The following is a 26,840-nucleotide window of genomic DNA, read 5'->3' on the forward strand; positions in this document are numbered from 1 at the left end:
ATAATATTTATAAAGTCTGCATATTATAATTTTATTAAACTTTAAGATATACATAAATAAATATATAGATATATATACATAAATATTTATATACATATTTATCTTATAATTAATTTAACTTTTTATTATAACACATGCTATTAGTTGTATGTATATAATGGCCCGTATATAATATATGTCAGGGTATGTACAAAACATGTAGAGGTGTTAATATATATAACACAAATAAGATTACACATATGTATATATATATATATATATATATATATATATATATATATATGTACATATTATTATTTTGATTTATACATTTTATTATTTTTTTTTGAATTTATAAAATGAAAAAGAGGAATACGTTAAGTACAAGCTATGGGCGCTTGAAGGGTCGTGTGAGTCGTTATGATATGAACAGCTCATATAATTTAAATGAGCATAAAAATAATAAAAATAGTGCACTAGAAGAAATAAAAGATTATAAAACTGGTGAGACATCACATGATAATATAAATGGTAACAACATAAATAATAATAAGAACATAAATAATAATAACAAAATAAATAATAACAAAATAAATAGTAGTAATAATTGTGCACTTGTAAATTCTTCCAACACGATTAATAACAACCTGAACAACATTAATAATATTAATAATATTAGTAATACAAACCATAGTGTTAATAATAGTACTTACCAAAGTTGTAATAATAAATATAATAAAAATGGATTTGTTTATGATTATAATACTTATTATACAAAAAAGAGTTCTGATCTTAAGGGCAAATTAAAAAACGAAAATGAAAGCATGAATTCTGATGGGAATAATGATGTGACAAGGATCAATTCTAATCATAGTAACAACATTGTATTAAACGATCTTAATAATAGTATGAATAGTTTAAATATTCCAAAGGATAATAACATATCTCATGTAAATAATATGACTCCTATAAATAATATGATGAAAGGAATTAATAATAGGAATGATTCAGTCAACACACATATGTACAATATGAAGAACTTAAAAGACATACGTTTATATAACCATAAAGAAAAAAAAAATGTGAATGAAGAAAATGTAAATGTGGATCAAGATAATGAAGAAAAGAATTTAGTAGAAACACAAAATGAAAATGATAAAAGAAATGAAAAAAAAGAAGAGGATGATGATGAAGACGTAGATGAAGCTGAAGAAAAAGAAGAAGAGGGTATGAAATTATTAAGAGAAAAGATATGTTTTAAAATGTTAAAGAGTATAGATATTTATATTACAGAAATAATTATGAAATCTTGTTTTGTTACTGTATACAAGATGAAAGATGATGAATTGAAATGGAAAAGAGCAGATATTGAAGGGTTTCTTTATATAGTTAAAAGATCTATAAAACCATATTACCGTTTAATAATTACAAATAAAAAAAATGAAAAACATTTATTACAAGATATTGATACGAACATGAATTTGTCTACTGATCAAAATTATATTTTTTATAGAATTATAAATGAAGAAACCAATGTGAGGAATATTTATAGTTTATGGTTTTATAGTACTGAAGAAAAGGAACAAATATATAAGGTATTAAAAAATATTGTGGAAAAAGCATACCAAGAAAAGGTAGGAATTACTCAAGATAATACAAATAACGTGAGTAACATGAATAATATTTGTAATGTAAATAATAATAGAAATAGTATATTAACAAATATTGGATCTATGAAGAATGGTAGTGTAACCATGGAAGAAAAATTAGAAATTATATCTGAGCAAATGAGGAAAATGTCCTTACGACCGGAGAATAAGGAATCTCACAAGATTATACAAAATGAACATATAGAAGATAATAACCACAATGAGGCTAATATATATAATAATAACCACAATGAGGCCAATATATATAATAATAACCACAATGATGACAATATATATAATAATAACCACAATGAGGCCAATATATATAATAATAACCACAATGAGGCCAATATATATAATAATAACCACAATAATGACAATATATATAATAATAACCACAATAATGACAATATATATAATAATAACCACATCGGTAGTTCTAATTTTTTGAAGAAATCAAGTTTAGAAACAAACCTTATATCTCCTAACCTAATAAATAATAGTACCATTATTAATCAAATTAATAATATGACAAGCTTGAAAAATATGAAATATAACAAGATGCTTCCCCTCAAGCCTGATTACAACGTGGGCAATGATAAGGAGCACATATTAGAATTAATAAAAAACAAAAATGATATTGAAAGTATTAAAAGGAAAATAATGAGTGCTGCTGATAATACTTTTCCAGACGCATACTTAAATAATTACCACGTGGGTATTATAAATAATATGAATAATATGAATAATATGAATAATATAAACAATGTAAACAATATAAATAATATGAGTAATATAAATAATATGAGTAATATAAATAATATGAGTAATATAAATAATATGAGTGATATAAATAATGTTAATAGTTTACCTTCCATAAATAACAACAATAATAATAATAATCAAAGCGGTAATACAAATATATATAATCCAAACATAAATGTAAGTACTAAAAAAGATGAAAAAGCAGGTAGAAAACTTCTTTACCTTATTAAAGGTCTTTCGATGGTACATGATAAGAATACGGAACAAAACATTATGTTGAACGACGAACTAAATAATAATAAAAGTCCTAATATATTAAATAAAAGTTATATAGATAATAATAAAAATAATGGATCACATAATGAAATTAATTCAAAGAAAGGAGGTGAAGCTATCATGAGCTTATTAGGGCTCAGTAAAAATGTTGATACAAAATTGGAAGATGATAAGAAAAAAAACAAAAAGAAAAAAAAAAATAATTCTATGAATAATAGTGTGTTAAGTAGTAATAATAATATGATTGAAAATGTTGACAATATGATTAAAAATAATGACAGTATTATTAAAAATAATGACAGTATCATTAAAAATAATGATCATATGATTCAAAACAATGATCATATGATTCAAAATAATGATCATATGGTTGATAGTAATAATAATTATTATATTAGTCATAATAATGTTGATAAAAACGTTGGAGATATTGTTAACCTTAAGAATGCCCAAGCAAATTTAAATCAAAATATTATGTACAACAACATTTGTAAAAAAAAAGAAAGTGGTATTGGAAACGTGCAGAAATATGAAAATGACTTACATAATAATAGTTCTTTTAAGTATTCTAAAAATTTAAATAAATATGAGAATGATGATATTGTGACTTTGTATAATAATAATAATAATAATAATAATAATCATAACCATACTTTAGGTATGTCAAATGAAGGAGAGGAAAAAGAAATGACAACAGCCTTATTGAATATTATAAAAATGAAATCAAGTAAAACAAATGTAAATAACATAAATGAGCTGAATAACATTAATGAATTGAATAACATCAACAAATTGAATAACATGAGTAGACATAACGATAATAATGTGGAAAGCAATGTGTTAAATCCTTACAATACAAATTCTTATAATGTTTTATTAAAAATGAAAAGTGAAATAGAAAAGGATGAAAAAAAAATTATTAATATGATCGACAACAACCATAATAACAAGAACAACAATTATAATATGAATAATAAATCAAGTTTTAATAATAATATAAATAACTCTCATAATAATGGATCTGTCTTTGAAGAAACAAATCATATCGTCAAGTATGAAAAAAATAATAATAAATATGAACATACAAATAATAATATAAGTACAAATACAAGTAATTTTAAAAATAAAAGTATAACGTTAAATAGAAATACGATACATAATATAATTAAAGAAATTTTACAATCTGATGAATTTATAGATTTGTTATGGAACAAATTAACAGCCAATCAGCACTTTTCTTAATTTTTTCAACGTAAAATATAATATAAATGAATAAATATACATATATATATATATATATATATATATATATATATATATGTGTGGGGTTTTTTTTTATTTTTACAAGAATTAAATATACATACATATATATAATATATATATACATACATACATACATACATACATACATACATACATACATACCATTTTTGTGTTATATAATAAAAATTTATACGCTTTATAATATACGATTTTTTTTTTATTTTTTTTTTTTTATTTTTTATTATTTTTTTTCTCATATATGTTTTATAAATGTACATATACTTAAATATTTCGTTCAACTATTTAATTATATAATCTATGTATATATATATATAATATATATACTTAATATTTTTTATATTTTTTGATTTTTAAATATGTATATAATAATATGTTAAAAAAAAATGTACATATGTTTTTGTTAAAATGAATATTTTAATTTGAAGATTTAATCCGAGTGTATATGTATGTAATATTAAATATTATATATATATTATATATATATTATATATATATATATATATATTTTTTATTTATGTGGAAAGAAAAAAAGAAATAATTCAGAATGAAGAATAGTATTATATGTATATATGTAGAGGATTTGGAAAATTAATAAAAGGAAATATTAAAAATATAAGTATTAATATATGTGTATACAAATATTTTATTTATTTATTTATTTTTAACAAGCTTTTTTATTATTTAAAAGGGTGGAAAAAGAAAAAAACAAAAAAAAAAAAAAAAAAAAAATACAATTTGTTATATATATATATATATATATATATATATATATATATATATATTTACATAATAGATGAAAAAAAATAAAGGTATATGTTATTTAATTATTTTTGCCAACTATAAATTTCATATTGTATTATTAATTAAAATATATATTTATTTAACACATATATTATTGTTTTTATATTATATTTTTTGTGTAACTCTTTAACAAAAAAAAGAAAAAAGAAAAATTAAATCATAATCATTTATATAAATATAATATTTTTATTTTTAGTGTTTAAAACATTATACAATTATATAAAAAAAAAAAAAAAAAAAAAAAAAAAAACTCTCATAAGAATATCAAATAATATATTAAATGATAAAAATGAAAAAATTATTCTACATATATATATATATATATTATATATATTTTTTTATTTCTAAATTTTTATATAACATTGGAATAATTAATTTATAATAATTAAATTGAAGAAGTTACCATGTAGGTTTACCCTTCAATCTCAGAGTTTGATGAGCTGTATAAGAATATGCATAAAAAATAGGACATACATATATATATATATATATATATATATATATATATATATATACATATATTTTTATATTAAAATGATAAAGACAAAATAATTTATTTATTTATTTATTTATTTATTTATTTATTTATTTGTTTATTTTTTTACTCTTCACTTGCTGGATCAACATAATTTTTTTTTGTTAAATTATTATTAAAAAGTTGTTGAAGATTTAATCGGTAGCTTCTTCGACTAGGGTTAGTAGCATCTACATTCGTATGACTAATATGTATAGATATAAAATATGTTATATATATATATATATATATATATAGATTTATATTTATATTTATTTATTCATTTTATTCTATTACACTTTCATATCATCCTTGTTTATTTTTTCGTCTTTATCATCTTCTGAATTATATTTCTATTAAAAAAAAAAAAAAAAAAAAAAATTGCAAAACACCACATGAAATATTAAATTGATCAAAATGTATATCCTTTTGTAACCTCGTTTAATATTTTTTTTTGTGTCCATTTTTGTAATATATTTTCTTCATCTTTTTCCTGTACCACACATAAAAAATAATTGTAAGTGCATAAATAAATAGATATATCACATATATGTATATTATATATATATATATTATACTTTTATCCATTTAATAATATATTTTTTATTTTTTTTCTTTGTTAAATTAAATTTGTAATTATTTCTTTTTTGTTGAAAGTGTAGAAGCCACGCTCTGTGTTTTATGTCGGCATCTTCATTAATGTAATCATCCATTATATATATTTAAAAAAATAACATAAATAAATAAAAATGTTATTATATAAAAATAAATATCATACTATATATATGTGTATATATATGTGTATATATATATGTACGTGTATGTATCTATCTAGTTATATTTATATATGATTTATGAGGGTAAACACTCTCAATTATCTATTTTTGTTTAATTTTTTCACAACGGCGTTTTTCATATGAACAATGTACACATCGTATAATTCTGACAGGTTGATCATGGAGAAAATTATTTTATTTATATCCCGGGACCGGATATATATAATATATACAATATGTGTAATTTTTTTTTTTTTTTTTTTTTTTATATATCAATATAATATATATATATAATATTTACTTGGGTATATTCTATGTACAGTTCTTTTCTTAGTAAAAAAAAAAAAAAAAAAAAAAATTTATATATTACATATATATATATATATATATATATATATATATATATATATATATATATTCCATTTCAATGTATATACTTATATTTATACACTTACTATTTTTCCTTTTATGAGAAAAAAAAAAAAAAAAAAAAAATGCATTTATTATAAAATCCTCTTGTATAACACGGGGATATTTTTTTTCTTTGCTGAAGTAAAATTTTATTTTTATCATCGAATATAAAAACATTATGACATTTTATAAAAAAGGATATAGGAAATTATTCATACATTTTAACAACAATGTAATTATAAAACACAATTTCAGCACCTTAGATATAAACAGGGGGAGTTTAAAAAAAAAACAAACAAAAGAAAAATTTGAGGAGGTATGGAAGAATATTATTCGTAAAAAGTATATAAAAAAAATTGTAGATATTTTTGAAATAGAAGAAGAAAAAAAAAAAAAAAAAAAAAAAGATTATTATGTTAATGTAGATTTATATGATAAACATAAAAAATGTAATAATCATAATAAATATAGAAAGATCGATGAAAATGTAAAAGGTATACATCTTGTTGATGGTTCAAAAAAAAATATACAAAATGATGAATATACATGTGATGATAACCAAATTGTGGATCCTCCTAGAACGTGTTATTTTGTTGTAGGATCTGAAGGTGTTGGTAAAAAATTTATTATTGAAAAAGCTAAAGAAATATTTGTGAATAGTCCTCATAATGTACAATATGGTGATTGTCATAATAGTGAGATGAAAAAGAATAAGAAAAAAAAAAAAAACATTTTTTTTGAGTATGATTTTAAAGAAATGAATGATATAATAAACTTCTCTATGAAAATATATACGCTTGAATATTGTTTAAGATATACATTATTAAAAGAATTAAATGATGATATAATACATAATTATATAAATCTCAAAGATATATATGATAATATGATATATAAAGATAATATAAATAAATCTTATAATATGTTATCTAGGTGGAGAGACTTTTTTATACATATTTATGAAAATCCACAATTATATGATTATTTTAATGAAAAGGATTTAAAAGAAATTAATAATTACCAAATCATGATAAAAGAAAATAAATATAATTATGAAACATGGTATGCTTTTCTTGAAATACTTTTAAAAAAATTAAAAGTTAAAGCTTTTTGTAATTATTTTAATCATTTCAGTGCTTATTTATATTTTTTCAAAATGTTAGGAGATTATGAAGAATATGATTATTATAAAAAAAATACAAATAATATTTTAATAAATTATACTAATGGTAAATTCATATATACATACTTTTTATATATACTTGGAAATTTACAACATATATATAATTACAATTTCTTTTTCCTTTTTTATAATTTTCATCTTTTTTTATTAAGTACACAACCTATTAAAGATTTTAATTTCTTTGTTAATTTCTTGAAACAAAACATATATTCACATACTTATTGTTTCCCTATGGTTATCCATGCTATAAAAAACTTGGAAATTATGAAGTCTATTTTTATGTATAATAATATAATCATAAAGTGGATACGTGATAAACATGTCGTCAACCAAACAAAAAGCAAACACATAGAAAAGGCACAACATAACGATTTATACTTAAAAAAAATCCAATGTAATCCAAATATAAAAAACATAAACAATAAAAATAAAAATAATTCTAATAATAATATGTGTTTTAGTAAAGACATCCAATATACTGTACCAGAGCGAATTAACAACAATATGAATATTTCTTCTTTTCATAATTTAGATGATAATAAATATGCTGAGAGCCAACAAAATTTTGAAGAAAGTACCTTCAATATGAACAATATAATAAAAAACAAAACAGACAAAAAAAAAGAAAATATTGAAACATACTATTATTATAAAAAATATCAAGAGACATTATCAAATAAACAATTAAAAGATATGCATATAAATACATATAACACTTCAGAAGAATATGAATTAATTATTAATAATATAATAGAAATAGATGATTTCTCTTATGATATGATAAAATCTATTTTAATACCACATTTTACAAATAATCAAGATATATGTAATTATATTTATAAATATATCGGAGGGAATATTAAATTAATAAAAACTATATGCAAAAGCTTATATGAACTAAACCAACAATTTGATGAATGTGAAATCATTAAACAAATTGAAAATGCAAGAAAAGAAAATATTACTTATGATATGGACGAAGAAGAAGAGGATATATTAAATTCGCCTAAGAAAACAATAGAACAAATTATAACATATAAAAAAAATGAAAAAGAAAAATTATTTTTAAAAGATTTATGTGAACAAGTATTACATAATTTTATCTTAAACTTTGAACAAAAAATCATACAATTTTTTTCTTTACCGAATATAGAAAAAATGAAAATTAATCAATATGATAAGGAAGCAAATGACAAATATAATAATAATAATGATGATGATGATGATAAAATAAAACAAACAAATGATAATAAATCTAATCATGAACATCATATACAAAATAATAAACCTTTAAATTTTATACAATTTTATTTTACGATTTTCGAAACCATCCGTTATTTTTTAAAAAAACAAAAAGTGTTTTGTTATAATATTATTAATCTAAACAATCCTATACTTTTAGGGTTAATCGATGTAAATATAATACATTATAATTATCAAGATAAATATCTCGAATTAACAAATAAATTTTATCATATCTTATTATTGAATTATATAGAATTAAAATATAAACAATATCCCTTCAAATTAAGGGTTCAATACAATGTTAATTATATGCTTAATTATAAAATCATAGAGCACGAGTATAAGTTATTGGAATGTAAAAATTGAATGTATATTAATGCAAATGTTATATGTGCATACATAAATGTATATATTAATATATATCATATAACCTCAAGAATATTTATTATTACTCTTATTATTATTTTATATATTTTTTTGTATATATTTTAATTTATATAATTCATCCTGTTATATTTTTTATGTGGTATATATCGACATTTTAAAACTCTTATTTTTCATTTTTATTTTCGTCATCATAAAAATGAGGAAAGCTAACGACCTCTTCAATATTTTGTCTAAAAAAAAAAAAAAGGAAACATGAATAGGCTTATATATGAAAATATTAACACGTTTATATATATATATATATATATATATATATATATTTATATTTATATATTTATGTTTATTTTATTTCTTATTTTTCTTCTTTTTAATCTTGCCTTGGCATGAGCCATTCCAATATTTGACATCCAATATAACTTATCATAATTATGAATATGTAAATTATGCCTACAATAATGGAAAATATATATATATATATATAAATAAATATATACATATATATATACACACATATATATTATTTTTTATATTACTAAAAACTGTATTAATTTCGTATATTTTTCTTATTCTATTAAACAAGCTTGGATTTGCATAATTTAATACGTTCATATACACCTTTTCCTATATTATAAAACAATGAAACAAGAATAAACATAAAAACATAAAACAATTACATAAATGAACAAATATATTTAGGTTAATATCATTTTATTCTTTACAATATTCATAATATATGTATTATGTGATTTTACCGTCTTTTCCGCTACTTTTTCCCAAGAGTACATTTTGGTTAGCTAGATAAAAAAAAAAAAAAAAAAAAAAAAAAATATGAACAAGTCATATAAATATATATATATATACATAAATATTACCTATATGTTGTATAAATAAAAAGAAATAATATATTTACATTATAAATAAAATTATTCATATATATTATATATATATATATATATATATATATATATATATTTACATATGTTAATAAACTCATGTTTACCCTTTCGTGGAATAAATTTGAGTCCACCTTTTGTACAATTTTTAATGCTTTATCGACTGCTTTACATAATTCGATATGATTTGGTTTAGCTAAAATCATCATATCGTGTGGTAAAACTTCAGATATTCCACCTACATCCGTAGATATGACAAGCAAACCACAACTAGCTGCTTCAATTATGGCTATACAAAAAGCTTCTGTTAAAGATGTATTTAAGAATATATGACCAGTTTGTAAAATATTTTTTACATTTTCTTGTTTTACTTTTCCTAATAATACAACAGAATTATGTAAGTGATACTTTTCTCTCATTTCTTCTAATAACAATCTTTTAGGACCTTCTCCCCCTATAATAAATTTTATGAATGGATATTTTTGACATACTAATGGTATTACCTTAACTATCAAATCTATACCTTTTCTATATGTTAACCTACTTATAACAATAATATTTATTCTTGGAAACTTTGGTCTTTTACTAATACAAGGAACAAATTTTGTAGTATCAAGGGCATTTCCTATAACTGACGTTTTATATGGATTACTTTCTGTTCTCAAAACTAAATTTTCTCTATTCGTATGGGAAACACATATAGAATGATCAACATCGTTTATACAATATTTCAATAATTTGTTTACATGTATGCATCCTTTGTCTGAAAAACTGTATAATGAGTGATCTGTATAAATAGTTTTTATTCCTAAGGTTTTGGCATGAAGAATGAATTGATGAGCTAATGCTGACGTAGCCTAAAAAAATAATAATAATAATAATAAATAAATAAATAAAATATACATATATATATATATATATATAATATATGCATATCATCTTATATAATATTTTATTCATTTATTTATTTGTTCTTGCACCTGGTGACCATGTACTATGTCGACTTTTTCCCTATATAATATATTTCTACATAGTGGTAAAGTCCCTATAATATTTGGAAAACTCACTACATCTAAAAAAGGCTGGAAGGGCAAATAATAAACCTTAATACCATTACCCATCCATCTTATACCATGCCTATTATTATTAAAATTTGTTACAACTATAACCTTGAAACCTAAAAAAAAATAAAAATAAAATATTTGAAACAAATATTATGCAACTATTTAATATATTTATATATATGCCCATTTAATAATAATTATGGACACAATGTGTTTATATATATATATAAACATATTGTTCTTTTCATTATAAGATTTACTATATAATTATTTTTTTTATTTTTTTATTTTATTTTATTTTTTTTTTTTTTATATGTATAACCCTTTTTTATCAAATTCTTAGACAATTCAAAAATGTGAGTTTCTATTCCTCCCAAATTTGGATAAAAAAAATCACTCACCATGCAAATACAACATTTTCTTTCTTGTTTGTAAATTATATTTTTATCTTTTTCCTTTTTGTATATATTGCATTCGCTAACTGCACTTTCCATTATGTATTCACATACATATTTTGATATGTATTTATTTTTTTAAAATCATTACATAAATATAAAAATATTTACTTATTCATATTTTTATATACTTTTTTGTTTACTATATCTCGTTTTAATTAAGATAAGTCCAAAAATATAAAAAAAATAATGAAAATAAATTAAATATATATTTACATTTTAAGGATATGAAAAGTAGTACAAAATTTAGAACACCCTAAATATTACATGTATATTTTAAATTTGCGTTTATATTTATTGATTCTTCATCCCTATCATTTAAAATTCATCACTAAGAACACGTAAAGGTTCTTTTATTTTTTATTTAAATGTATAAAAAAAATACATTATATTTACACATTAATACATATATATATATATATATATATATATATATCATTTATTTTTAACAATGCTCCATAACCAGAGTTATGTAAATATATTAAAAAAAAAAAAAAAAAAAGTGAAAGAAAAGTATACCTCTTTTTTTTTTTTTTTTTTTTTTTTTCTTTTAATATATATATAAAATAATATACAATATTGCGTTCAACCTAATTAGAATATTGAAAAAAAAAATGATATTAAATATTCAGATAATATAATACAACATTTATCATCCATTTATTAATTTTTTTATTTATTTTATTTTTTTTAAAGGGTTTATATATTGTTAATATATAAAGCATCTTGAAATAAGAAATAAAATATATATATAAAAAAAAAAAAAAAAAATATACATAGTATACTGAGATATTATAAAAATATATATCATCTATGGTTTTTAAAAAAAGTATACAAAAATAACAAATAATTAAAAAAAAAAAAAAAAATTATACATATATATATATATATATATATATTTATATATATAATATATAGTCTAAGTTTTAGTAACAATAAAAAAAAATATAACACCAAAATTATGAAAAAATGAATATGATACACAAGGTAATAGTAACAATAAATATGTTGAAAAAAGTGTTGTCTTTTTAAATAATCAATAATGAATAAAATAAAAAAAATGCATTTTATTAACAAAATAGTCGTTGCAGTAACAATGAAAACATTACAAAAATGAATACACATAAAAATATATACATATATGTATATATATATATATATATATATTTATACATATTTATTTATTTATTTATTTATTTATTTATTTATTTATTCATTTATTTATTCATTTATTTAATAATATTCTTTTATCGAGTGATCAAAATGCAAAAGCTATGATGAGTCTTCTACCTTTTTCTTTCCTTTTGTTATTATAATAACATATTATTTATACATAATAATTATATATATATAGACAAATACTTATACATATTACCCATAAAAATAAAAACTATCTTTTTAACTATCACCTAGTCTTACACCCCTTCCAATAAAAACTCTTCTATTTGTTCCATTATTATTATTTGTACCCCTTGAATTATTTATATTCGTATATCCATATCTTGAAAAATTGTTTCTTATTCCATTATTTAAACGAAATTCTTGCAATTTTAGCATTATCTTATCAAAAATTTTGGGCGTTTTATCTAAAAGATTGGGACCACCTATAGGAAAATAATAAAAATAAAAAATATATAATAAAGTGATACATTACGGGAAAATAGGCAATTAAAAAAAAAAAAAAAAAAAAAAATAGCTATTTTTAAAATTCCATGTACATATTTAAAATATGTTTAGGTAGCTATTTTTATAATTTCCTGTACATATTTTTAATATGTTTAGGTAGCTATTTTTATAATTTAATGTACATATTTTTAATATGTTTAGGTAGCTATTTTTATAATTTCATGTACATATTTTTAATATGTTTAGGTAGCTATTTTTATAATTTCATGTACATATTTTTAATACACACAATTACATATAAAAAATAAATAATGAGGTTATAAAATTATGTTTCCTCTTTTTTTATGGTACCTTCTCTTGGTAATATTTCTCTAAAAAAGTAGTAGACATGTCCTGATAACAAGCCCATAATATCAACCCACAAAGATTGGCCCATTATTAAATGTAAGAAAATTAATGCGAAGGGTAACTGATATCCCTTAACAGTAAAGAAATAAATGGAAACATGGCTCCATGCTTCTCTTCTTGACCAATAGTATATTATTGCAAATAGGAGAGAGTTTCCTAAAAAGGGATAACCTATATGAGGAGGAAAAAAAAAAAAAATAAAATAAAAAAAAAAAATAATATATATATATGTCTAAATTTTGTATAAAAATTTGTAAAAATATTTTTATTTTTATTTTTATTTTTTATTTTTTTTTACCTCGTGGCCAATAAAACAAAATACTGATGAGAGATAAGAAGGTACATTGAATGGTAATGAAATATAAATAAGATCCTGGAGATGTGAAAATTCCATTTTTTTCTAACGATGATGAAAATTGTGCAAATAAAGACATAAAGAATACCCAAGAGAGGGAAAATTTACCAACATATAAAAAGTTCAGAAAAATTCTCCATATATGATATTTATAATATATTAAATTCCAATCTAGTAGGATATATACAACATTCAATAAATTACACGTTATCAATAAGGTTACTAAAAAAATTAATGTTATCACATATTTTGTTACGTTCGGTAAATTATTATACCACACTTCTGGGCCAGATATATCCATTTTATTTTGTATTATTCATATAATCTTTAAAATAAATAAATAAAAAAATATATAATATAATACTATAAGTTAGTAATCATTTATTATTTTCTCTATATAAAAAAAAAGAACGTTACAATTTATTTTGTTCTCTTGTATACAATGTAGCAATTTAAGACTTTTTTTTTTTTTTTTTTTTTTTTTTTTATTTGGAATTTTCCCCCATATAATTATAATATGTGATTTATTAAAAAGAATAACATATATATATATATATATATATTATAATGAATTTATAATTTTTAATTCAAAATAAAATATAAAAAAAATTAAAATGTATCATATGAAATAAGAAAAAATTATAAAATGTAAAATATATTATTATATAAACATAAAGATATTTCAATTATTAAAAAAAAAAAAAAAAAAAAAATTAAATATGAGAAAAGTGTAAATATAGGGAAAATAATAATATATATTATTATATCTAAAAAGTTCTGATGATTGAAGTTTTATATATATTTTTATCTTATTACTTAAAAAAAGTGGATTATTATTTTTTTATTTTATTTTATTTATTATTTTTTTTTGTACAATATATATATTTAAAATTAGTATATATATTTTATTAAAATATATATGCGTATATATAATATATATAACATATATATATATATATATATATATTATTTTTATTTTTATTTATTTTGTAAATGCGTTAAAAATAAAATGGTCTTATTATAAAAAGAATATATGTAATATTAATATATATTTTTTCTTAATACATAAATGTATTATATATATATATTTATATATTTATATATTTTTTTCTACAATGAGTGAAAAATATGTAATTTTATTAAAGTGTTTAAAAGTATATACATAATATGTTATAAATTAATAATTCCATATAAAACAATTAAATTATGAATATGTTATAATATTAAAAATGGGGATATTGTTATTTTAAATGGATGGTAATTATTTGTTATTATTGAGTATATATACTTAATTACTCGTTCTTGTTATATAATATATACAGATAAAATTATATACATAATATATATATATATATATATATATATGTATATGTTTATGAATCATGTCTTTATTAAACTTAAATATTTATTGGGATATGTAATATTTTTCAAATATATTCTTGTAATAAAATTTCCAAGAGGCCTACGTGTACACCTCTAAAAAAGAAATAACATATATATGTATATATATATATATATATATATATATTTTTTTTTTTATTTGAATAAACGTGTTGAAGATTTTATGCCCATATGTAAGTATTCTTTAAGCTTATATTTTCTTATTTATTTATTTAATTTTTTTGTGTTAAAAAAAAAAGTATGATCGTTTGTAAAAAAATTTTTAATGAGTCCACTAAATTATGGAAACCTAAATATTTAAATAATAATATAAAATGGTATCAAAGTATTAATAAGGAAAAAGGTGTTAATAAAATATATACTCAAAAAAAGTTAACAAAAAGAGAGAAGTTATTAGGAAATATAAAACCATTTATCAATGATAAATATGATAATCCTGAATGTAATGTGATTGCTTATTATTTAAATAATTTTTTAAATTTGAATATATTGAAAAGTGCATATGAAAATATTGGTTGTAATGTTTTATATAAAGAACCATATTTATATGTAGAAAGTTGTGAATATTTTAAACAACAGAATAGTTCAGCTGTATTTTTTAAAAATGGATGTGTTGTGATATGGAATATGAATAAAAAGAATATGAAGAATTTTTTATATTTTTGTAAAAGTTATATAAATATAAATGAAAATATAGATAATTATGATTTTGAAGAATTAGAAGTACAAAATGTTAATAATAAAAGTTATGTATCAAATTCTATTATTTATTTAACAATGAATAATTATAGAATTACAGATAAGATTTCTTTTTCATTTGGATTATTGAGTGCTGTGAGATTAAATAATTTAGAAAAAAAAATTGAAAATAAATTACTCTATGAAAATAATAATATCGAAACATTAAAAAAAAAAATTAAATCAACTAATTTGGATTTATTATCAAAACAACTTTTTTCTTCTAAAATTACTTTACATAATTTAAGATATGAATTAAATATTGAACAAGATATACTTGATGTACCAGAAACATTATGGGAATTAGAATATCAAAAGAAATTATTTTTAAATATTCTTAATATCTTTGATATTAAACAAAGAGTTGATTTGTTAAACCATAGATTAACTTGGACATTTGATTATTTAAATTCCTTCCTCGATTATGTTAATCAAAAACATTCTTCAAGGTTGGAAAGAATTATTATCATGATTATTGGATTGGAGCTAATTCTCGGTATCATGCAAATGATTAAAACCGTGGATTTAGGAGTTCACAAAAAAAAGGAAAGTTAAGGTGAAAAATATATAATAATGTAACAAAAAAAAATATAATATAAATAAAATATATATATATATATATATATAATAAAATAAATAAAAAGACAAAAAAAAAAAATAAATAATATAATATAATATAATAATTATGTATTAAAAACAAAAATGGCTGTTTTTTTTTTTTTTTTTTTTTTTTTTTATTCCTGAACAAGTCAGGTAAATAATTCAAATACGAATATTTTGGTAATTTTTCATGTCCTTTTGAATATAATAAAATGTAACAATATTTAGAAATATATTATTTTTACACATTTGCATAATTTATCCCTTAGTTATTTATATTGTTTTGTCATTTTGTCATTTTGTCATTTTGTCATTTTGTCATTATTTTGTTTTATTTTTTTTTTTTTTTGTTGTAATTTTTCTTTTGTATTTGACATAATTAGAAAACCTGTTATCTGTGTCTTTTTTTTTTTTTTTTTTTTTTTTTTTTTTTGGGGGGGGGGATTTACGTTATTTTTTAATCTTTCTTTTTGAAGAATTGAAGTTATATTTTATATCCCATGATGGTAATATGGTATTAACAGAACAATCATCTGGTAAATATGGAGGAAGACCGGATGGATATTTTATATTTCTATTAACCATAAGGTTGTCCTTTTGTTGAAATTCCAATTTTTCATATAAGAAATCTACATTTTTCTTTCTATATATTGTTTTGAGGACATATTCTTTAATGGCTAGATTTACACTTTCTTCATCAATTATTAATACTTCATCACGTATTTTATTTTTATTATTACCAATATTTTGTAAATTTTTTTGATTATTGTCATTACAGTTTAGAGGATTATTTTTAGGAATATGATTATTTTCTTTATTATCAGTTTTATTATTGGATGGTATATCCTTATTAATTAATTCGTCTTTATTTTCTTGCTCTTGGATATTATTACTTGTGCATTCGATAGTATTAAAAATATCCGATAATGATAATTCCGGTTTATTTGAAATATTATCATCATTAATTTGTTCATCATTAATTTGTTCATCATTAATTTGTTCATCGTTAATTTTTTCATCATTAATTTGTTCATCGTTAATTTTTTCATCATTAATTTGTTCATCGTTAATTTTTTCATCATTAATTTGTTCATCGTTAATTTTTTCATCATTAATTTGTTCATCGTTAATTTTTTCATCGTTAATTTGTTCATCGTTAATTTTTTCATCGTTAATTTGTTCATCATTAATTTGTTCATCGTTAATTTGTTCAGCATTAATTTGTTCATCATTAATTTGTTCAGCATCAATTTTTTCATCATCATTTTTTTCATCATCATTTTTTTCATCATCATTTTTTTCATCATCATTTTTTTCATCATTAATTTTTTCATCATCATTTTTTTCATCATCATTTTTTTCATCATCATTTTTTTCATCATCATTTTTTTCATCATTAATTTGTTCAGCATCATTTTTTTCATCATCATTTTTTTCATCATCATTTTTTTCATCATCATTTTTTTCATCATTAATTTGTTCAGCATCATTTTTTTCATCATTAATCTTTTCATTATCAATCTTTTCAGCATCATTTATGTTAACCTTTTCGTCCTCCATATTATTAACTACATCAATGTGTGAGTTTTTTTCTATAGCACTATCTTCATTAAAATTGTTCAATAAATCATTTAACATGTGTGAACTACATTTATTCGGTGAGTTGTTTTCATTTATATTTTCCATATCTGTATTATTATTTATATGGTTAATTGTTCCTTCCTCTTTTTGTATATATTTTTCTTCGTATAATGTATCATGGTTTATATGCGCATTTTCTTTCACATTATAAATATTATCATTATTTTCATTATTATTTATATGTTCATCATTAATATTATAATAATTTATATTATCATCCTTATCATTATAATTATTATAATATATATTCTTCTTTATATGCTTAGCATTTTTTAATATTTTAAGAGATTCATTTTGTATTATGTCAATTAAAAAATGAGTAATTTTATAATCATATTTTGTAATATGAAATTTTTTTAATAAGTTCTCAATTTGAATTTCAATATCTGGTATTATGTCCTTATATTCTTCCAGTGTATTATTAACTTCGTTTTTCTTTTTATGATGATGAATATTGTTTCTACTTTTCATTTTGTTATATTCAATATTTATATATTATAAATATATTTTAAAAATATATATATTCATATATAATGTTATTTTTTTTTTCTTTTATATTTCTCATATAAATATATAAATTGTTATATATATATATATATATATATATATATGTATAATATAATAAATATGGAAGAAAAATATTACTGTTATATTTTTCAAATATAATAATGTTTCATAAACCTCAACATTTTTATTACATATAAAAAAAAATAAAAATGAAATGTAAAAAAAAATATCAATAAATAAAAATATATATATTTAAATGTAATAATATAATATATATATATATATATATAAATATATATGTATGTTTTTTTTTTATTGTTCAAAAAGTTGAAGAAAAAAATAAAGATTAAATAAATTATATATATTAATAAATATATAGGGTATAAAATGAAATATTAATATAATATATTATTATATATATAATATATATATATTTTATATATATAGGTAATATAATAAAAATACCCACATATAAAAAAATATATAAATAAAAAAAAATATGTACATTATAAATATATATATATATATATATATATATGTATAAATTTTTGTGCTTTATTTTATTTTTAATTTTTTTCCTGTTTATATCTCTTAAGACGCCAAAAAAAAAAAAAAAAAATTATATATTTATAAATTTTTTTTAAATGTGAATTTTTATATCTTGCCTCTTTATTGTTTTATCATAAATATAGAACATATAAATAAATAAATAAATAAATAAATATATATATATATATATATTATATATATAATAATGTATGTGTATTATTATATGCTTAAAAAATGAACACCATATTATATATAAAAAATTTTTGAATAGGGGAATGTAATATAAATATGTACATAATATATATAATTAACCTTGTATATAAAAATAAAAAAAAGAAGAAACGAAAAAAATGTAAATAACATATAAAATTTTTCTTCATAATATATATATATATATATATTATATATATATATTGTATACCTTTTTATTATTTCACAAAAAAAAAAAAAAAAAAAAAAAAAAAAAAAAATTTAACATAGACATTACAATTAAAAAGTTAAAATAATATATATATATATATATATATATATATAATTATAATACATATATTTATTTACCATTTTTATTTCTTTTTTTCATTTTATTATCATTTTTGTAATGTTGGTGAAGACGGAATAGGTAATGCATCTAATTGTTTTAGCTGTGGCAAAATATGTATGATAGTTTTTCTATAATTTTCTTTGAGGTTATCTTGTATTTTATTTTTTTCTAGGTATAATGTTTTTAAATTTTCAATTGTGGATAATTTTTTGATCATTTCTAGATTGTCTATATTATTATTATTTAACCATAATTCTTCTAGAGATTTTAAATAAGAACATATAGAAATATTATTTATTTCATTATATGACAAATCAAAAACCTTTAAATGTTTTAAATCTTTGAATGTATCAATTATATGATTTATTTTATTATAACTAATATATAACTCTTCAACACATAATATATTTTTTATAGATTTCTCACATATATCTGTTAAACGGTTATGTTGTACACTCAATTTTTTTAATTTAGGAAGATAAGGTAAATTTATTTGTTCTATTTTATTTTTACCTAACCACAATTCTTCTAAATTTGTTAAATGCTCGATATTTTCAATCATTCGAATTTTATTATATCCTAATTCTAAAAGTCGCAATTTTTTACAATTCTGTAAATTCTCAATCTAAACAAAAGGAAATAAAAATATATACACACAAATTAATAAATAAATAAATATAAATAAATAAATAAATAAATAAATATATATATATATATATATATATATATATATATATATATATATATATGTATATATTAATTGTACTCATGTAATACCATTAAATATTAATACATCTACCATTCTGTACGTTTTGATTTTTTTTTTTTTTTTTAATTTTTCTACCTTTGATATTTTGTTGCTAGATAAATACAACTCTTCCAAATTTACTAGAGTTTCTAAATTTTCAATGATTTTTATTTTGTTAAACGATAAATCCAACACTCTACAGAAAAATGATATACATGTATATATATATATATATATATATGTATATATGTTATACATATAATTAAATACATCAAAGTGCAAATATTTCTCGTAGGAATAAAAATATATTTACTTTAAATTAATAAGCATAGATATGTTCTCTATTTTTTTTATCATATTTTCGTATAATTCTAAATGTTCTAATTGAACATTATTTTCTAAATTCTCCAATTTCTCAATGCAGTTGGATATAAGCTTGAGGGTCTACAATAATATAAAAATATATATACATATATATATGTTCACATATAAGTATATATTCATGTACACATATTTTAATTATAAAAAATAAGAACATATAAATGAGAGGAAAAATACATAAATAAATAAATATATATATATATATATATATATATATATAATTATTTTTTTTTTTTTTTTTATAATTATTCTGTTATATCTAACTTTTAACTTTTTACATTTTTCAATGTTTTCTATTTTTTTTATTCTTGAATATTGATGTGTAATTATCGTTTCATCCTCGTTAAAGGTTGTGAGTTCACCAAGCACATTATAACTAGCCATTTTTTTTTTTTTTTTTTTAAAATACGTAAAATAATTAGTATATAAATGAAAAGATGTAGATATATATGAATATTGCATATAAAATATGCTAATCATATGATGGATATGTTATATGAACATCAACAAATAAATAAATAAATAAATAAATATATATATATATATATATATATATATATATATTTATTATATCTCAAAAAGATGAAAATGCTTTTATGGTTTTAAATTAAATGATGAAATATGAAACATAAATATATGTGCATCAATTGATGATGAGCTTCAACAATATGTACATAAAATATATTACATAAAAATAAATAAATAAATAAATAAATAAATAAATACATACATACATATATACATATATATATATATATTAACGTTTTATTTTGTTATTTTTTTTTCTCTTTATATATATATATATATATATATATATATATAATTTGAGATGCAGTATGCGATCAGTGTACGAGTTATTTTATAAAAAAAAATATTCAAGATATGTAACCTTGTGATGATATATTTAAAAAGAAAAGAAATATTTTTTGTAAATCTATAAATATATGCATATTTATAATTATTTTAAATTATACTTTTTAATATAGGTGATTAATTTAAAAGGAAGTTTAAAATAAAAGTTTCAAAAAAATATAAAACAAAGAAATATATATATATATATATATATATATATATATATATAAATACATATATGAAATAGTAATGTTTTATTTTTTCTTTTTAAGTACATATTATGGATTTAAGATTACTCAAGTAATTTTTTTAAGATGCATATTTTTATAATATATATTATATATAATACGTATTTATTTATGAATATATAATCATATATATGTTCATAAAATGTTATAATTTCTTTATTTTCTTTAATGCAAAAAATGAAAAACATAAAAAAGGAAAAAAAATAAATACACATATATATATATATATATATATATATATATATATATATATATATTTATATATTTATATATATTTATTTCATTTTTGTGAAAAGGCCTGCTTCATATAAAATATAAAGTGTAACAAACTTGTATATAAATTTTCTTTTTTCACACTTTTAAAATACGATTCCAAATTTGTATTTAAGTTAATCTCCTCTTCAGTCGTATTTTTTATAAATGAATAAAGTGGTGGGAACAAATGAGTTATATTGATGAGATAATTATTTTGTTCCTGTCCATAATATGTCGAAGTTGTAAATATAATATAATGAGTATTATCATAAAAATGTATAAAAACATTTTTAACTAACATTTTTATTAAATCATCATCATTAAAAAATAATTCACGACATACATTTGGAAAGAAACTAGAAGAAAAAAAAAATAAAAAGGATAAAAATAAAGGATTAAAAAAACAACCCCTTTTATAGGATTCTATAATTTGTTCATAAATAATAACAAGAATATTTTGATTAATTAATATTTCTTTTTGATTATTATAACAAGTAATACTTCTATTTTCATTTCTAAATTTATTTAAGTGTTGCATATTATATGGAACATTTTCATCTTTTCTTATATCTGAATTATTGTTATTAGTAAAAGTTGTAATTATATTTTTAATTTTTTCTAAAAATAAAGTGGGTGACAAATTAATTGTAAAACCGTTCATATTATCGCATTCATTATAATAATAATAATTATTATTACCATTATTATTGTTATTATTATTATCATTATTATTATTATTATTATTGTTATTATTATTATTGTGTGTGTTATCCCTTTTGCCACATTTTATATTATTTTTTTGTGGTGTGTCAGAAGCTATACTTATCCTTTTATATATATATATATATGCTATTCTTTCTAATAACACGTATATATTTCTTTCTTCACTTACATAATCTCCAATAGATTTTGAATTATCTACCATAAATATAGACACAAATATTTTTAAAAATATGTCTATGTCCATATGATTTGATAAAAAATCAATAAAATATTGATTTAATAACAATTCTAAATTTTTTTCTATATTTAATTTCTCTTCTTTTTTAATTTGATTAGCCTCTTTGCAACAGGCCTTAAAAATGTTTATAACAAATAATAAGATAAGATTTTTTTTACTTTGAAAAAATAAGAAACATTTATTATTACGACTAGATATATATTTTTTTAAAAAGGTTAATATGTATATATGTTCTTTTTTGTTTTTTTGTAAATTACAATAAGTTGGAGCAATGTCTTCTTTATATATATTAATTTGTGTTTTATTATTTTCTATATTTATTAAATCTTCTTTTATATTAACAATAACCTCTTTCTTATGACAGCTCTGTGCTTCTATATTATCTACATTATCGAGAGTAATCCTTTTAATTGGTGTGTCATTTTTTATATTATCACATATAAAAAAGGGATTATTAAAAATTTCCTTCAAGCATTCAAAATTTAAATATAAGGATGAAGAATATGATAAAGAATAAAATAATAATAAATGGAAATTCATATTTCTTTTCTCTACCTTTATAATATTATCATTATTATTATTATTATTATTATTTGATGTATTATAAAAACATTTTATCTTATATATATTATAAAACAAATATGCTAATGGTAAAAAAATATTATGTGATTGTAATATATTTTCTTCCTTAAACACATTCATCATAAAATAAATTAATATTTCATCCTCTATATCCTCAAATATACTTTTGATAGATATTAACATAATCGCTTCTTCATTTATATGTTCCATATGTATTAAAATATAATAAATATTTAATATAACATTTAATATCTGTATATATACTAAAAAGAAAAGATATAAATTTGTTTCTCTTTTATTATATATCACATAATTAAATGGAAAAGGACATTCTTCCCATATTTCTTTTATTATTGTTTTTATTATATTATTCTTTGTTTTATTTCCTTCCTCTTTTTCAATATAAAAATTAAGTAAGTGCTTCAAATTATTTTTAATAAATATAACCACAACTTTAATACTTTTTAGAATATCCTTTATAAGCTCATTATTTATAAATCTATCTTCCTTATCCTTCATATTATTATCAATATTATTATTAAGATGATTATTTTTTTTTATATCATCTATTTTGTTATCTTTCATTTTTTTGGTAACTATAAATATAGAATATATATACGTGTAACACTGATGTAATAATTCTAAGTCACATAATATATTAAAAGTGTAACATGCTGTACTACCATTTTTCGATAGATCATTTAATCGATCATGTTTTTCATATTGTGGAATGTCTTTTTCATATTGATCCCATTTAGTAATAGACTTTATATTATCATCAAAAATTGGAGAAGAACAAATATTATTATTTACATAATTTTTTAAAGTTGTCATAATTTTATTTTGATACAAAAGACCGGAAAGTTCTTTATCAGCATGCATAATATTATACAAACTTATATATAAATAAATTTGAGATAAGAACATTTTATAAACATGACATTCCTCATTTTTTTTTTTTTTGTATACAACCAAATTATTCACATAATTTATTATATCATGAAAATAATCTACAGATTCAACATATATATTACAATATAATAAAAGACGGAAAATTTTAATAACTTCTGTTGAAATGAAAAAATAGGCCTCCTCATTAGAAGGCGTGTTTATATATTTATTGGTGTGTGTATTTGTTTTAATATTTTTATGTGTGCTTACATTTATATTTTCATTTATATCTTTCTCTTTATTTTTATTGTTAATAAAAAATGGTAGGGTTCGGAAGAACATCAGAAATGGTAATATGTCTATTTTATTTAATATTTCCTTATCATAATTATATATAATAATATATTTTATTAATGTAATCAAATTATAAATAAAATTTATATGTATAGGATTTATAAATATGTCTTCATGTGAATATAATAAATTATTTTTATTATTGTTTTGTTTATTTAATCTTTCTTGATATAAATCTGTTCCAACCATTTTGGATTCTAATATTTTTTCTATATTTTTTATTAAATCACTATTTTTTAATATATTTATTTCTTGTTTTTTCTTAATTAATAATCCAATTAAAAAGCATACACAACTATTTTCTATTTCTAAAATAGCAAAATTATTTGTTAATATATTATTTATATTATTTAATATTTTATTATAATTATATTTGTTCATATAACAATATTTTATCATTTCAAAATTGAGGTTTCTAATTTTTAAAGGATCATAATTAATTGTATCCATATATTCAAAAAATGACATTAAATTTTTATTATTTGGTTTACTAGTAGGGTCATTATGTATAATGGGGTCATTATCCACAGGACTATTCTTATTTATATAACTTGCATTTATATCTACATTTTTATCATTAATTTGTTTTTTTTTTTTTGTATTCCATCTTTTTATTTTATTAATATATAAATCATTAATACCATTTTCTCCTTCTTTTAATAACATCGAGCTATCCTTTTCTCTATATCTTTTTAAAAAATTCGAAAAATTATGAACCGTCTCATTATTATCATTCGATATATCATTATTACCATTTGATATATCATTATTACCATTTGATATATCATTATTACCATTCGATATATCATTATTACCATTTGATATATCATTATTACCATTCGATATATCATTATTACCATTCGATATATCATTATTACCATTCGATATATCATTATTACCATTCAATACATCATTCTTATCGACTTCATTTATTTTTGTTTCATATATATCATTATTTTCATCCAAAAAATATATATCCCCCATCTGATCTTCCAAATCATCAGGAATATCCTCTTCAATATTCTGATCCTCCTTTTGACCTGACTTGTTCAGAATATTATGACCAAAACCATTTTTATTATTAACATTAGAGAATTTAAAATTTTTGATTTTATATTTTTTGTTTGAGTAAAAATAGATATTATATCCATCGACAAAAAAGGCGAGATCACTAAAAAAATTTAGATAAGAAAATAATTGATAATCTTGAAAGAATATGTAATTATATTTTTCTTGTTTATTATTTGTGTCCATATTTTCATTAAATAGTACATTATCATTTATTTGGAAAATATTATTTGGAAATAAATAGCTAGCTAAGGCATGTAGACAATTTATTTCTACATTTTTATTATAATAATAATTAAAAATAATAAGTAATTTTTCGAATATTTTTAAATCATTATTAATATAATTAATAAATCGTTTATAAGTAAATCCATAAGAATATTTATTTTTCATAAAATTGGAATTAAAAATATTTTGAAATGCAGGATATATATATAATAATTTCATGTGCA

At 18.7% G+C, this 26,840-nt stretch overlaps 9 protein-coding genes across 9 annotated transcripts in view; 3 read left to right on the top strand and 6 right to left on the bottom strand.

Moving 5' to 3' along the window:
• Nucleotides 1–338: 338 nt before the first annotated feature.
• Nucleotides 339–3,911, top strand: PF3D7_1032100 (mRNA-decapping enzyme subunit 1, putative; the record flags this gene model as incomplete). Its single annotated transcript, XM_001347562.1, has 1 exon — nt 339–3,911. The coding sequence occupies one exon, from the start codon at nt 339–341 to the stop codon at nt 3,909–3,911; it is 3,573 nt and encodes a 1,190-aa protein (XP_001347598.1).
• A 1,255-nt stretch (nt 3,912–5,166) lies between these two features.
• Nucleotides 5,167–5,981, bottom strand: PF3D7_1032200 (conserved Plasmodium protein, unknown function; the record flags this gene model as incomplete). The annotated part of the gene is made up of 5 exons (XM_002585371.1): nt 5,167–5,194; nt 5,360–5,473; nt 5,566–5,621; nt 5,705–5,761; nt 5,847–5,981. 5 exons carry the CDS (start codon nt 5,979–5,981, stop codon nt 5,167–5,169), a joined length of 390 nt encoding a protein of 129 aa, XP_002585417.1.
• Nucleotides 5,982–6,633: 652 nt separating this feature from the next.
• Nucleotides 6,634–9,249, top strand: PF3D7_1032300 (conserved protein, unknown function; the record flags this gene model as incomplete). The annotated part of the gene is made up of 1 exon (XM_001347563.1): nt 6,634–9,249. One exon carries the CDS (start codon nt 6,634–6,636, stop codon nt 9,247–9,249), a length of 2,616 nt encoding a protein of 871 aa, XP_001347599.1.
• Nucleotides 9,250–9,433: 184 nt separating this feature from the next.
• PF3D7_1032400 (phosphatidylinositol N-acetylglucosaminyltransferase subunit A, putative) lies at nt 9,434–11,721 on the bottom strand (the record flags this gene model as incomplete). Its single annotated transcript, XM_001347564.2, has 7 exons — nt 9,434–9,500; nt 9,648–9,717; nt 9,804–9,891; nt 10,023–10,064; nt 10,271–11,020; nt 11,144–11,340; nt 11,550–11,721. The coding sequence occupies 7 exons, from the start codon at nt 11,719–11,721 to the stop codon at nt 9,434–9,436; spliced, it is 1,386 nt and encodes a 461-aa protein (XP_001347600.2).
• A 1,359-nt stretch (nt 11,722–13,080) lies between these two features.
• Nucleotides 13,081–14,372, bottom strand: PF3D7_1032500 (DER1-like protein, putative; the record flags this gene model as incomplete). Its single annotated transcript, XM_001347565.1, has 3 exons — nt 13,081–13,286; nt 13,660–13,887; nt 14,015–14,372. The coding sequence occupies 3 exons, from the start codon at nt 14,370–14,372 to the stop codon at nt 13,081–13,083; spliced, it is 792 nt and encodes a 263-aa protein (XP_001347601.1).
• A 1,340-nt stretch (nt 14,373–15,712) lies between these two features.
• On the top strand, nt 15,713–16,765 carry PF3D7_1032600 (uncharacterized protein; the record flags this gene model as incomplete). The annotated part of the gene is made up of 1 exon (XM_001347566.1): nt 15,713–16,765. The coding sequence occupies one exon, from the start codon at nt 15,713–15,715 to the stop codon at nt 16,763–16,765; it is 1,053 nt and encodes a 350-aa protein (XP_001347602.1).
• A 495-nt stretch (nt 16,766–17,260) lies between these two features.
• PF3D7_1032700 (conserved Plasmodium protein, unknown function) lies at nt 17,261–18,922 on the bottom strand (the record flags this gene model as incomplete). Its single annotated transcript, XM_001347567.1, has 1 exon — nt 17,261–18,922. The coding sequence occupies one exon, from the start codon at nt 18,920–18,922 to the stop codon at nt 17,261–17,263; it is 1,662 nt and encodes a 553-aa protein (XP_001347603.1).
• Nucleotides 18,923–20,094: 1,172 nt separating this feature from the next.
• PF3D7_1032800 (leucine-rich repeat protein) lies at nt 20,095–21,561 on the bottom strand (the record flags this gene model as incomplete). Its single annotated transcript, XM_002585372.1, has 4 exons — nt 20,095–20,673; nt 20,893–20,992; nt 21,110–21,240; nt 21,442–21,561. The coding sequence occupies 4 exons, from the start codon at nt 21,559–21,561 to the stop codon at nt 20,095–20,097; spliced, it is 930 nt and encodes a 309-aa protein (XP_002585418.1).
• A 996-nt stretch (nt 21,562–22,557) lies between these two features.
• Nucleotides 22,558–26,840, bottom strand: part of PF3D7_1032900 (RNA polymerase II-associated protein 1, putative) — a gene marked incomplete at both ends in the record, with an annotated part of 5,232 nt that continues 949 nt past the window's right edge. The window contains one exon of the mRNA XM_001347568.2: nt 22,558–26,840. This exon is cut by the window's right edge and continues 949 nt beyond it. Within this exon, the coding sequence (XP_001347604.2) occupies nt 22,558–26,840 (4,283 nt within the window).

Source organism: Plasmodium falciparum, assembly GCF_000002765.6.
Source record: "Plasmodium falciparum 3D7 genome assembly, chromosome: 10".
Lineage (NCBI taxonomy): Eukaryota > Apicomplexa > Aconoidasida > Haemosporida > Plasmodiidae > Plasmodium > Plasmodium falciparum.